General features: G+C 37.6%; 1 protein-coding gene across 1 annotated transcript; it reads right to left on the bottom strand.

The window, feature by feature from the left end:
* ENKUR (enkurin, TRPC channel interacting protein) lies at positions 1 to 13,398 on the bottom strand. The gene is made up of 5 exons (XM_074848887.1): positions 13,102 to 13,398; positions 9,657 to 9,802; positions 6,284 to 6,510; positions 4,379 to 4,525; positions 1 to 396 (listed from the first exon to the last, which is right to left on the bottom strand). The coding sequence occupies exons 1-5, from the start codon at positions 13,221 to 13,223 to the stop codon at positions 223 to 225; spliced, it is 816 nt and encodes a 271-aa protein (XP_074704988.1). The 5' UTR covers positions 13,224 to 13,398; the 3' UTR covers positions 1 to 222.
* Positions 13,399 to 13,467: the final 69 nt, after the last annotated feature.

Raw genomic sequence — 13,467 nt, 5'->3', positions numbered from 1 at the left:
TCAAAGTTTAATTAAGAACTTTATTTCAAAATATTTTGTGAATTATACAGATGAGAGCTATATGTAACAACTTTTCTAAGAAGCTACATATATTAGTTGAATATTTCCTTCTGAAAAGGTGGTGCTGTCAACTTCTGCTGAGAATTTAGGGGGGTGCTTCTTGGAGATGTAGGAATAGAGAAAAAGAAAAGGAGGAAAGAGGCAGTATTTGAAAAACAGTCCTTACTCATTTGCAATGTAGATAACTTTGTGCTTCTCAATTACTTCTATGTCATGCTCCAGTTGTTTCATCTGTAATTCCAGCTTTTCTTTATACATCTTCTTCGATATGGTGTCTATTTCTAATGAAAGACCCTGAAATTCACGATACACTTCTTCCCAGTTCTTTTTCAGCCCCTAGTGCCGTTACATGAAAAGGAAATATATGATAAAAAACTTACTTCATTGAGAATAATATGCACATAAACTACTTAAGTGTTTTTGTTAATATTGCATTTGATAAGTGTCACTGCAACGTTAAAATATTAGATAAATATATGGATAATGTTTAATCATCTTAACTGAACCAAATTAATTAAATGCTTAAAAGTCAAAGTAATTGCAACAGAAATAATTTTTACTCTTATTAATTAAACTAGCCAATGAAGGATGAGCTACAAAATGCTAAACTGAAGAGAAGTATGTCAGTGTGACTAACAGTCAACTCTGTAGCCTACCAGGAACTGAAGGAAGCCTGTACACTTCATTTCTAGTCTTCAGCATCTTCAAGAAAAACTGCACAAGGTTAATGACAACTGACTCTTCCTTATTCTACATAAGAGACTTTCTCTGCTTTCAATCACCTACAGGTAGGCAACTTTGATTGCTCCATTGTATCTAATGCTAACATGCTCACTGAGGAACTACTAGGATTCATAAAAGCAGCCTCAAAACGCGTATCACTTCTTTTCTCCAAAATGCAACAGGAATTATCAAACTGCACTAAAGAAACCACATTCCCACAAACAGCAACCTGGCTACTACAGTTATCACCACGTCACATGCAGTGGTGTAACCTACCTTAACTACTCACAAGAATACCAATACTTGGAACTCCAGCCAAAATTCAGCAGCAGTTTCAGTTCACCTAACCACCAGCTTCATTTTCCATAATTGAGACTTTGCTCAGACCGTGGACACCAAACTGATCGCACAATATTTTAACTTCTACGAACTACTTTTAAAAAATTCTAAATTATTGCATTCCCTTCCTAATCTACATTTACAGGAATTTATAGGCAACTTATTTATCATTTGGACTAAAAAACCTAGCTGTCACTGACCCTATCAACAATAATTTCAATACCTGCTACCTCTCTTGAATGCCGCTATGCAAAGAATTACCTTACTAAATATAGTGAACTGCATCTTCCATATATAAAAGCCTAAGACTAAAACCCTGCCTAAAAAAACCATGCAGTTGTCTGAAACATACTTATAAACCTGTTAATTCAACATCAGAGACAATCCACCAATATATGCTGAATGAAACCAGATTGTGGTAGAAAAATAAAATTTGAAACTTGTCTTTACATCCTCACAATTACTGCAACAATTGCTCTTACTTTCTCTCCTCAAGAGGATAAACAAAATCTACACATCCTATACATGCATATATGAGGATTTAGTAGAGTTTATTCAGTGCATCAAATTTCCTCATGAAAACTCGATGTGTGAACTTAATAGTCACACCTACTACAAGGAACTCATACAGCAATCAGTAAATAATACAATATGGCTATCAGTGAGAAAACACTTTCACAAAATGTTCTTGGCTCTCAGTTCTGTTTCCTTACAGATCACAAAGTATCTTCAAAAATGAAGAACTGAAGTTGCTCTCTTGGGAGATAACGTTTTCAACTCTCCTCCATAACTAAAACCAGCTTCAACTGACACACTGATTTTATGGCACACTGTGATTTCCAACCTCATGTCCTCTTCTCCACTATTATTAAGCTCTTTTCTCCCAGACTGGCTAATTGATTAACATACTGAAGTTGAATTTAGAGGAATTATTCTTAACACATATTTAGCTTTGAAGATTGTTGCTTCTATTTCAGAACTCAAGGATGCTTGTGCTTAAAAACTTGACTGATTTTGTCCACTGTATGAATTGATTTAACAGAAAAAAGTTACCTCTTCCTGCCAGTACTGCCTAAGAAAAAGCATAGCTTTGAATATGAACTAATATTTTACTGGTTCAAAGCAGTGTATTTATTGCATAGCAAATTGTGCTTTTTGCATATTCGTATTAAGCATCTAAGTGTTGTCCGGAAAGGTTCTTCAGCAATCTTCATTGTAATATCTATAGGAATTTAAAAACGCTACCTCAACACATGAAACTTAGAGCAACAAGGCTATTTATTTACTGTCTTCTATCGCTAGTGGTCTTTACAATCCATGGCTGTAAAGTACTTAAATAAAGCTCCGAGTCTACCATATTTCCAAAATTTTCAAACAAGAGTCATTCATAGCCTCTTTTAAATAATTCATCTTTGTGTACATTAGTAAAAACTAGTTTGGAAATCATTGAAAACAATGAATTTTAAAACACATTAGAGCATGTACTCATCACAATTTACTCTATCCCTACAGAGTGGAGAGATCAAACACATATCATGACTCCCTCCGTAAAAATCTCCCTCACAGCTCCTCCAACAGCAATATAAATATGCTAACCACTATTGCTATGGGCTAGATCACAAAACTGAATATCTAACTCTATATAAGGAATTCTAATACATGCTGGATCAGTGAGAAATATGTACTGCATTTATCAACATTCTCTTTTATTCTCATAAAATCCCAACCAAAGCAAGCATAATGGAGACTTCAAAAAATGTTGGCACAAATTATTTCCCTTCATTTTTGTAAGTTCATGAGGCTTGATTTTGTTCTCAGACATCTATTGCCACTTATTCTTTCAAATCAGATAGTGCACATGTGTTCACTAGCAATGTCAATTTTTTTAAAAGACAGGAATTCCCATATGTCTACAGCTGAGTACTGGGTAGAAGCCACATACCCTGGGGACACTAATGCCTCCTGACAATATAACTGTATAAGTAATCTGGCCTATGTGAAAGAGCAAACTTTTTTTGAAAAAATTAGAAAGAAAATACTGAGTTAATAAAAATGATCTAAAGAATTTTTAATTAAAAATATTTCAGTGCACTCTTGTATTTTAAAAATATAGAACATAATTTTATCAAACTAAATGCAGAACTGTGAGCAGCTGAACTCACATGCCTTTTTGCACATATATTTTTGCTGCATAGTTAACTTGCCAGTCCATCACAGAGTCACAGCTTGTCCCATTCCTTTCCCACCATAAAAATATCTTAATCTTCAGCCTTATTGTTATGTTCTTTATATTACTGTCAATGCAATGCCCTCACCTCTCCTTCCTACCTTCTATGGCTTGCTGCATAAGTAAGAGACACCACTGTGCTAACTATTTTGGATCTTGCTGATTAACCACTTAATCTTTGTAAGTAAGTTAGACACTGTGTTTTCTCTCTAGATATTCTGCTGGCTTTTTTGTGGGGATTTAGTGTCTTGGAGATGTCCATCCATCTGCTAATTTGTTTCAGGTGGCTACTAAGATCAAGTTATTAAAGGACAGACTGATAAATAGATATCACAGTAATGTAAACCTCATTTTCACAGGAAATTTGACTAAAATATGGTCATGAGAAATTCCAGTTCAAGGATGGGATATACTTTTAAAATGTCTCTTTTCCGCTCTACTTCTTTCATGGTATTATTTCTCTTTAGAAAATCTTGTGCAATAAAAACTGTATGAAAGACAGTATCCAAAACAGCTTGACAAAATACAGTTTTTCCAGCCATAGTTCTACAACTATATTGCAATTGAATTCCATTTTCTGGTTTTGCCACATTTTATAGCATGACCTTATGCTTTAGTCAGTGAGGTCACAATATAAAGATAGAAACTGCCAATAAAAGTGGCAATGTTATGCATCAGGAAAAAAAAAAGCACACGTGTGCTCTCTCACAAGTAGAGAGTCAGAACTGTCACTAAATCCATATAGCTGATTTTCTGCATTCCTTTGAAGTTTCACTGAAATTCCAAGTCATTAATGTGGATAGGAATCTAACAGAACTTAAGTATTTGTAAAATTGAACTAAAACTGTAGCTAGATCAGCTCTCTTCAGCTCAGTTTACAACTGTTCTACAGCTCCATCTAGTGAAAAAGTAGCTAACTCATTTGCCTCGCTTGAAAAATCTAGTATACTTTTCTTATTTGTATGGACTTACATTACCTTATTTAACGTTTTGTACATGTAACTAATTACACTAAGTTAAAATATGCACCTGAAGAAGACTGTTCCTTTCTTCATCAGATAGCTGTTTCATGGCTCTGTTTTTGAGATGCTCCAAGTTACTGGCCTCCTGTTCTTTCTGAGCTCTCTTCATTTCTTCATCTCTTCGTGTTACGTATTTTGGTGTAACACCATAATCCTATAAGGGTAAGGAAGAAGTTTCTTATATGTGCTTTTAAGAAGGAAACAAAGACATACCTGTAATCCATAGTATATTACATTTGCAAAGAGAGCTTCAAATGGAATTTTGTGCCACTGAGCAAAAAAATCTTAAATCACTGTGTTAGAAGTATCAAACATGATTGTCTTTGTAGCTTGAGCAAAACATATAAACAATTCCCTTCAATGCCTTTTTGCAACCTTGGAAGACAACAGAATCCAGAAAGCAAAACATCTATTTAGAAGAACTGATGGTTGAATGAAGAGTTTGAAACCTGTTAATGACAGCAAGCTATTCTACATTTTTATATGGTGTCAGATTCTATTCTCTGAAGCACATTCCTCAGATACTTTCTTTGAAATGTCTTCCTATATCCTGATTTTTGCTGAACATTGCATACCACAGAAGAGAGTGAATAGTGTTAACACATACATGAAAATTGGACTAGTTAGGAATGATAAACTATCCCATACTGGATGTGGCAGAATTGTGTTTCCAGGAGGAAAAATAATTTCTGAATATCCCAGATGTAGCTGGGGGAACACATCTATTTTGCCTTATCCTTTGGAAATTGAATACATATGTATTATATATATCTATTTAATATACGTTTAGCCATGCAAAGGTACCGCAAGGGCTACAGTTTCACCTTTTTGCATCTCATGAGTTATGTCATATGTCATGCCTCTTTTTGCATAATGCTCTGTCATGAGTTACCTGTTTAGATAAGCCAGCCTTCGGATACCTCTTGTTTTCCTGAGTGGTGGAATGGACTGTTCTTGTGCTTGGAGGAGGTTGTCCTTAAAGGCATGTCAGCTCTCTCAAACTCTTTTGCTTTTCAGAGCTGTCTCCTACGGGGTCCTACATACTAGTTCCCTGCACAAGGTGATGTTTGCTCTCCTGAAGTACCGGGTCTGTAGGCTATCACCTGCCTCTCTGAGGAGGAGGGGATCTTGAACTACTTCATGGCCTGCACAACCAAGACAACCATTGATTATCACACCTCTGACCAGTTCTTTCTCATTTGTAAGTAGCAGAACCAGAAGAGCATGACCACTGGTTGGCTCATTCACCTTCTGTGCTAAGAAGCTGTTGCTGACATGCTCCAGGACTGCTTTCATCCCGTTGGGTTGTCCTTTCAGCAGATACCAAGGAGGGTGAAGTCTTCCATAAGAAGCTGCACTGTGATCTGAAGATTTCCTCAAGCTGCCTAAAAAGATTTCATCCAGTTCCTCACCTGATTGGATGGTCCATAACAAACACACTTCTGACACTTACTGGCCTTTCCTCTTACCCTGATCCACAAGCTCAACCAGCCTGTTGCCAATTCCACAGAAGAGCTCCATACATTTGAACAGCTCCTTCATCCAAAGGACAAGCCCTCCTCTTCTTCCCTGTCTGTCTTTCCTACAGAGCCAGCATTCATTCATCACAGAATTCCATTCGTCTCCTCATTAGATACTCCGTGGGTTCCCAATGCAACACATATGCTATTGCTTTAGCAGCACCATTCTGCTAATTTTTTGCTGACAGCATAAGCAAGTGAATACAGAGCAAAGGCAAGGCACAACTCTAGTGCCCGTGATTTCTCCTTGATGAATTTTAAAGGTCTACCACAAACAGCAGTGGTATCTAAAAATTGCAAAAAGAATCATAAACATTTCACAGGAGAATGCAATAGAGAACCTAAAATAGGCATTGCTACTAGTATTTCCACTATAATTTAATAAAACGTACCTTTTTTTTAATATATTTTGGAACAAGTCCTGAAGTTTCAAGCAGATATTTATCTCCCTGTCTTCTATCGACATAAATAGGTTGAGGTTTTTTAGGCAATCCCGTGATAGCAGCAACTGCATTTGCATTTATAAAATTCTTTTTACTCTGAATTCCCATAACTGGGTGATCTGTCCTCCGTGGCACTGATAGTGCAGGCAATTTCTTACTATCCTGTTCTTTTTTTCCTGTAAATTGAGCATGTAAACATTCTCAGCAATAGCCATGAAGAACTTTGTGATTTAATGTTATTACATTTTTCAAAAGGGAAAAATTATGTACAAAATTACATTAAAATAGAAACCAACTGTATCTACAATGAAAGAATTGACTGGGAATGTACTGTGATGAAAATGAGTATGCTTGTTTGGCATAACAGAAGTTTCATAACCTAGGAAATACTATGTTGTTTCAGATGGGTTTTCCTTATAACATGCCACTCATTTCCTCTTGCAGTAGCACGGGACTTTTTTCAAATGTAATTAAAAATACTTTTACTAGAGAAGCTCGTTGTCAGGTCCCTTAGGCATTAATGGCCCTGCCCAGTCTCACCTGGGGCATCCACCTCACACCCTTAGGTTCAGGAACCCCATTTCAGCTCAGCCCTGTGCTGTCAGTCCCTGGCTGAGCTGTCTCAGCCATGCCTGCCCTAGTCCTAGGATGGTGGGGAATCAGTGGATGAACCTGGCCTGTCACCCCATCTTGCCTGATGGTCACTAGGCCATTGATAGGACACATTTTCATCACCACTCCACTCTGCTTGCCTGCCTCTGCTGTGGTGGGACTGCATCCTTTTGGTGGGGTTATTTCCCAGCCTGCATTGTGGTTGCCCTCAATTTCTGGCTCACCTCTCCTTAGAGAAAAGCCCTGCTCTTGCTGCTTCCTAACACTCGTAAACAACCTCCCACAATCCTTTCTCCAGAGCATACAGAAACTCTTCCTTTTTAGTGTAATCTTTTCACCAAGGCATCAACAGAAAGTCAGTAGTCTCCTGAGTAGTCTCACTTCAGGTGAATGATGAAAGACAATTAATTTCCCACCATATTTCCCATGAGATATAACTCTAACTCACAGTCATTATCAGAGATAATTATTTGATTCAGGTTGTCTGAGTTCATGTTCTTCTTTGGCAAAAAATAAGTGTAAGGTCAGAAGTGGCAGAGCTCATTCCTACAACAGCTGGTTTCCTGATACTGACCCACAAACCAGTGCTCTTCTCCTGGGTTTTGTTTTTACAATGTGATAGCTTGCTATAACTTATTACCATAGGACACACAGATTTAAACCTCTATTTCTCTTAGGATGTCTTCTTAGAAACAAGATCTCTGAAGCTTCTCAGTGGGCAGTGGCTCACCCTTACCTGCAATACAATGCTGCACACTTTTTGGGAGCCCCCACTTCTTCTGGAGCCATCAACTGAGCTTGGTTAAAATGAATGCCAAAGTCCAGTAATACAACAAGATTCAGTTGAAGGTTAGGAAACACACCCTTTGTAAGGAAGTGGTGAGTAATCAGTCTCTAAAAGAATTACACTATCCCAGACTTCAGGGAAAAAGAATTCAATCTTTCTGTTCTGTCCTTGCAATCTATTTTTTAAATAGTTGGATCAAACCCAGTTTTGAAGATGGCACAGATACCACAAACACAATGCCATGATCCCATTTAGACAACTGATAACTGGTTAAATTTCAAGTGATGGAAGTGCCATGCTTTAAAAGAAGTGATTAAGCGGCCTGACTTCTCTGAGGTAAGTATGAAATTCAACAAAGGTACAAGAGTTAATGATACAGTTCCTTCTCAAGATCTGTTAGGATCTAATCATGGCAATGAAATTACTAGCCTGGATTGAAGCTGTGATGTGTCATAGCAATTTTGAGGCTCTGGAACGTTGACTCCAAATGCAAGCCCCAAAGCACATATTGCTATTATGAAGCCCTGAATCAACAAGTTGAAATAGAAATATTGTGAGCTGCTTGCCTAAGAGAGTCAGACCGCTGTATCTCAATGTATAGCAAATTTGAAGTAGATAACACTCATTTTATAATACAAGTACTCAAAAGGGATTTTATGGACTGCTCCATATTATTGGTGTATCAACCTTTTTTCCTACGCCCATCTAAAACACTAGTGTGGTAATTTAATAAGGTCTTGTGCTTGGAAGCATTCACGCTCAGATGTCATGGAGTATTACATTCCAGTATACTGAATGCTGTTCAGATTCCCTGAAAAAGTGAAGGCTTTATTCAAAAACAACCCAGGATGGCTACAGGACCTTTGGGACCAAAGCCTACCTTAAGGTTCTAATAACCCATATTGCCTGAGGCATTAAGCCTTCAAAGCCTCCTGGGACAGCCTGTATTTTCAGTGCTAAAGCCATTTGCGTGTGTCATGCAAATTTGGGTGCTGGACTTCGACATTGTTTTAGACAGCTTTTTTTTTTTTTTTTTATACAGTACGTTAAGCTCTTCTATTTTTCCAGGCTAAAAGCAATTTCAAGCCAAAAGTTTATAACTCAATTACAACTTCTGACAGCAATGTACTTAATAACTCCAGCAGCACTAAGAAGGTCACTCCACCCTTGCAGAACCTGAACATTAGAACTGCCAACTCCTTTTACTCAGAATTATGGTTTGTGCCCAAAGATAGGGTGAATTTTGCAACAAAATATTCCAATTTTCTTATTTCTGCGACATGCAGCTCTCCAAAAAATTCTATGCTTTGAATGCTGCCAGCCAATTTAATGCTACGGGATTAAGAGCCAACAGTGAGTGCTGAAGAGTAAAAGCTCTATGTCGCTTATAACATCAAGAAAGGCACACATACTTTTCCCATATCTCTTCAAGCATTAAAAACAATTAGCTCACTTTTAATACCCCCATTCATATTATTTATTTTAATATTAATTTTCAGTTGCAGAAAACAATGATGTATAAATCTCAACTATATAATTACAAATTGAAATATTAGCAGGATGGAAGTACCATCAACCCATCTTCAACATCTGAATAGCTGCAGCCAAGAGAGATATAATTTTTCTTTATATTTCAGCTGGTTTTGTACCACACAAGAGTAAATACTTACTGTATTTTCTAATCACATATGTAATCTCCTTGTTGCTTGTTTCAGTATTTTACACAATAAGAAACATTTTTGTGAAATACAGAAATAATTTTGGTATCATAGATACTATAAAAGGAACAATGGAAACTGCCCCAGTATATAAAAATTATTTCAAATGTTTAAAAAAATTGATTCTCCATAACTGTTACTTTCAACATTAATATTATCAATTTAAAAACTTTAAAAATACATCACATTTCATATGTACACTTACTTGCTGGTAGCTTGGGTTCCTTTGAATGTTTCTGCAGAAAATTTTTTGGAGATGGCTCTGCAACTTTTGCTGGTCCCATAGTTTTCCACTGAGATTTATTTTTCTCTGCTTCACGTTTCACGGATGGTCTAAATGTGGATATATACCTTAGACATTAAAAAATGCCCATAAAGTTAAAGGTCAGAAAACTGTTAAAAATACTTCTTCAAAGAATATACATTTTTGCAGTAGTTCATGTCAAAAGCCTAAGCTATTTTGGTTTGTACCCTCTCCCAAATAAAGGCCATCATTTATACAACCTCCATACTAAGGCTAAGCCCAGCACAAGTGGTTTTTTTGAATCTGAAGTTAGTTTGCTTCTTCCTTCTTCTCTTGTGTCTCCAAGGTCAGTATTATCACACTTTGGGAAATGGTTCCTATATGCACTTTTCATATAAATACTGAACACAGACATTTTGAAACTCAACAAAACCTAAATTTTGGAAATAAACTGCTTTGAGTATTGCTTGCATGAATTTATTATTTTTATGAGGTTGTACATTACATGCTTTAATCTTTATTTTTTAATTAAATCAATTTTGAGAAGTTTTTTTAATGTGGCTATTTATTTTGTGCAAGAATGCATCCAAAATAGGCAGCTGTTATGCATCTACAGAAAAATAGTAATCATGAACCTATTTTGCTAGATTTTCTACATTTGAAAGTTTGTAGTATGAGACAGATGTAAATGCCAATGTACCTCAGCAGTTTCAGGAGCTGCAGTTGCAGTACATTGTAGGGCCTTACACAGGAATCAAACACATCTAGGGAAAAGCTCAGCTGGCTTAAAAAAATATGGGATCTGTACTGATAATGAGAACATTCACTGCCTCATTCTATGGGATGAAACGTACTTTAGACGTATGTAAAACCTCATGCTTCAGAAAACATGTCAAATGTAGTTGAGAGTTGGACAGAATGTCCTTGATCATCAGTTTATCTAATTACTGTCCACTGTGTCATTGTCTCAATGTTCCTGTTGAACTATCTGTTACAGACTATTATAAAAGACTAGATGAGATGGGTAACTGCTCTGAAATAGCACAGCAAACTCTTATATTACCCAGACCTGAACTATGACCCTGAACTATTGTAATCAGTGGTGGTTTTGGCCCTAACTGAAACAGCTAATGTGAAAATTGGTAAGGGCTCAGACATGAAAAGTTGTATGCAGATGGTAGGCACACACCGCTGTTTTGGTATAATGTTACATATGGCACCGCAACTTCTGCTTTAATCAAAAGTATGCAAACATGTTCTCCAAAAGAAGCCAAATGCTGATGATTAGCTGATGAGCAGCATCTTGCCTCTATCTGAAGGACTGAGCTGTCACAGATGTTTTCCTGAGGGAGCAGAACTCCCTGCTCCTGAGGCTAAGGCTACCTCATCATACCTTTTAAAATCTGTCCATCTTTAGGAAACATGTCATATTAATTTATGGTAGAGAAAAGCTGATAAAACAGTCACGCTTTTCTTCCACAGGAAAAATGTAAATGTTTATGAAAAAACTATAGTATGTTTTCAGGTAAGGAAAAAAAGAACAAAACCAACTACCTATAACGCAACCTACTTTACGGAAATACTGAAATTGTATGAAAGAAATGATGTCATGCGGGGCCAGTGAATGGGAATCATAGTAGCAACACGGATAAAAGCTTTTATATGTGAGCTGCAAATGTCCAATAGATGTATTTGTACTTGATCATAACATTAGAATGTGTCAGAGGACTTCATTAAAAATGGGAGTTATTTTGTTTTCTGGAGATTTGGTCTCCAAAATCAGAAAGAGGATTATGTACATACGATTACATATAATTCCAGAAATACCCCTAATTATAAGGAATGAGGTTTGATTTATTTTTTCTGTTAAATTCAGGGCAAACAGCTATAGCCACAGGCACAAACCCACCACATTCATAAATATTTGCATTCCTCACCATTTGCTAGGAGTGGCATTGTAGCCACACGGTAGAGAAAGGTAGTGATTGTATGAGGAGTTTGACCTAGTAGGGTTCCTACAGTCTTGGAATGAGAAACTACTGAGTTTATTACATGTTGGCATAAGGTAAAGATGACTTTTGTAAGACAGCTATAGGCATTCCTTTGGACAAAGAGATGTAGCAGTTGTATCTTTTCAGTGATTTTCAGACCAAGACAGTGGCTAAATGCTGTCATACACCAATATGGTTAGAGAGGGTTGCAAGGAAGAAAACATGGTTATGGTAGACTTAAGAATGTTAATCCATTCATCACTGGGCAAGGCGAAAAAAGATAACACATTTGTACGAAGACAGTTATCATTCCTTAGGTGTCATCTTGGGACATCAGAGTTGGGGAAAATAAGTAGTACCCGGTCAGTTGGAAGTGAAATATGTATGATTTCATTTGAAAAAGAGACTCTAGATTTTATACGCATTAGTTAATACTGGTCAGATCATGGTATTAACCAGGTTCAACGTTGTTGTTAGCAGCTGGATATTTGGCACATTGAGAACCAAAGCAGGAAGTGGGGTGACAACATAAGTCAGTGAGATCAGAAGGGGATTTAGTCAGATTGCATCCAACCTAAGGAATCTCTTGCCTAAACTGAACCTGAGGGTTATGGAGTATCCAAATCCCAGAATGGTATTAGGACAGGAATGGATTTAGTGTGCTGCGTGCTTTGCAATATTGTCATTTCACTTTCCTCTGTCTGACAAAAGTGTCTTTCATTCACATTGGAAACAAAAAAAAGATGTATGATCTATTTTTACATGGAAAAGGCTCAGAACTAGGAATCTCACAAATCTGAACCCTTTTACCTGAAAAGGGATAACTATGTTTGTTCTAATAGTGTCATTGATGTTTCTACTTGTTTTAAAGACATTGAGTTATGACCTACATTAACCTTTCACTAAAAATGCTAACAGCTTTCTTTCATATAAAGTAATAGGGACTTGAAAAAACGTTTGCACAATTATTAAATAAGAATTTTACAAAAACTCTCAAAGGAAGTAATACTAGGGAGGACAAAACACCTTTATGTTCTTAAGGTAAGGGGTGAGAAAGAGAAGCAAAAAAAACAATGTCAGGAGACACAGCTGACATGTTAGAAGAATGGAAGTGCAGCACTGAGAAAAAATTTTTATAAACCCAACTTTCCAGCTGCTCATTGAAAAAGTGTTATAAAGTAGAAATAACAAAGATGCCATGTAATTCCTCTGCGTGGAAAGAGCGCTTTGTCAATGATCAAGATGGCATTGAAGACACCAAATCACCAGCTCATGGAGCAGTGACTCATTAGGAGGAGCAATAACTACGCAAAAACTAGGTTGTGGGGCTTTTTAAATACCTGTTACCCGTAAGCTGTATTGCCTTGCCAAAACCAGTCACCGTGTCTGCAAGTGGTACTGTCACACCCACGTACCTGGGAGGTTTGACAGGCTTCTCCTCCAGGTGGGGCAGGAAGTTACGGATGCTCTCCTCAGCACATTGCGTCGTCACCCTCCGGCCGAGGGGACCCCGGCACGGGGAAACGCTCACCTCCATGAGGGGGCCTCACGTTTCCTCCCTCTTCACAGCTCCCTCTTCACCCTACTTCAGCGCACGGCCCTCGCTTGTCCAGCCGGTGGCCGTCCGGTCGCCCCCTCAGGCCGCCGCCGAGGCAGGCGCGGGCCGGCACGCTGTTGTTTCCGCAGTTACTAGGGAAACCCGTTGCTAAGTAACCGCACCACGAGGGGACGGAACCCACGCCATCACGCTTCCGCCTCCCTCTGGCCGGGAGCAACAGCGC

Source organism: Strix aluco, chromosome 1, assembly GCF_031877795.1.
Source record: "Strix aluco isolate bStrAlu1 chromosome 1, bStrAlu1.hap1, whole genome shotgun sequence".
Taxonomy (NCBI): Eukaryota; Metazoa; Chordata; class Aves; order Strigiformes; family Strigidae; genus Strix; species Strix aluco.
The sequence above is the reverse complement of the archived record's forward strand: the minus strand, read 5'-3'. Positions and strand labels throughout refer to the sequence as shown.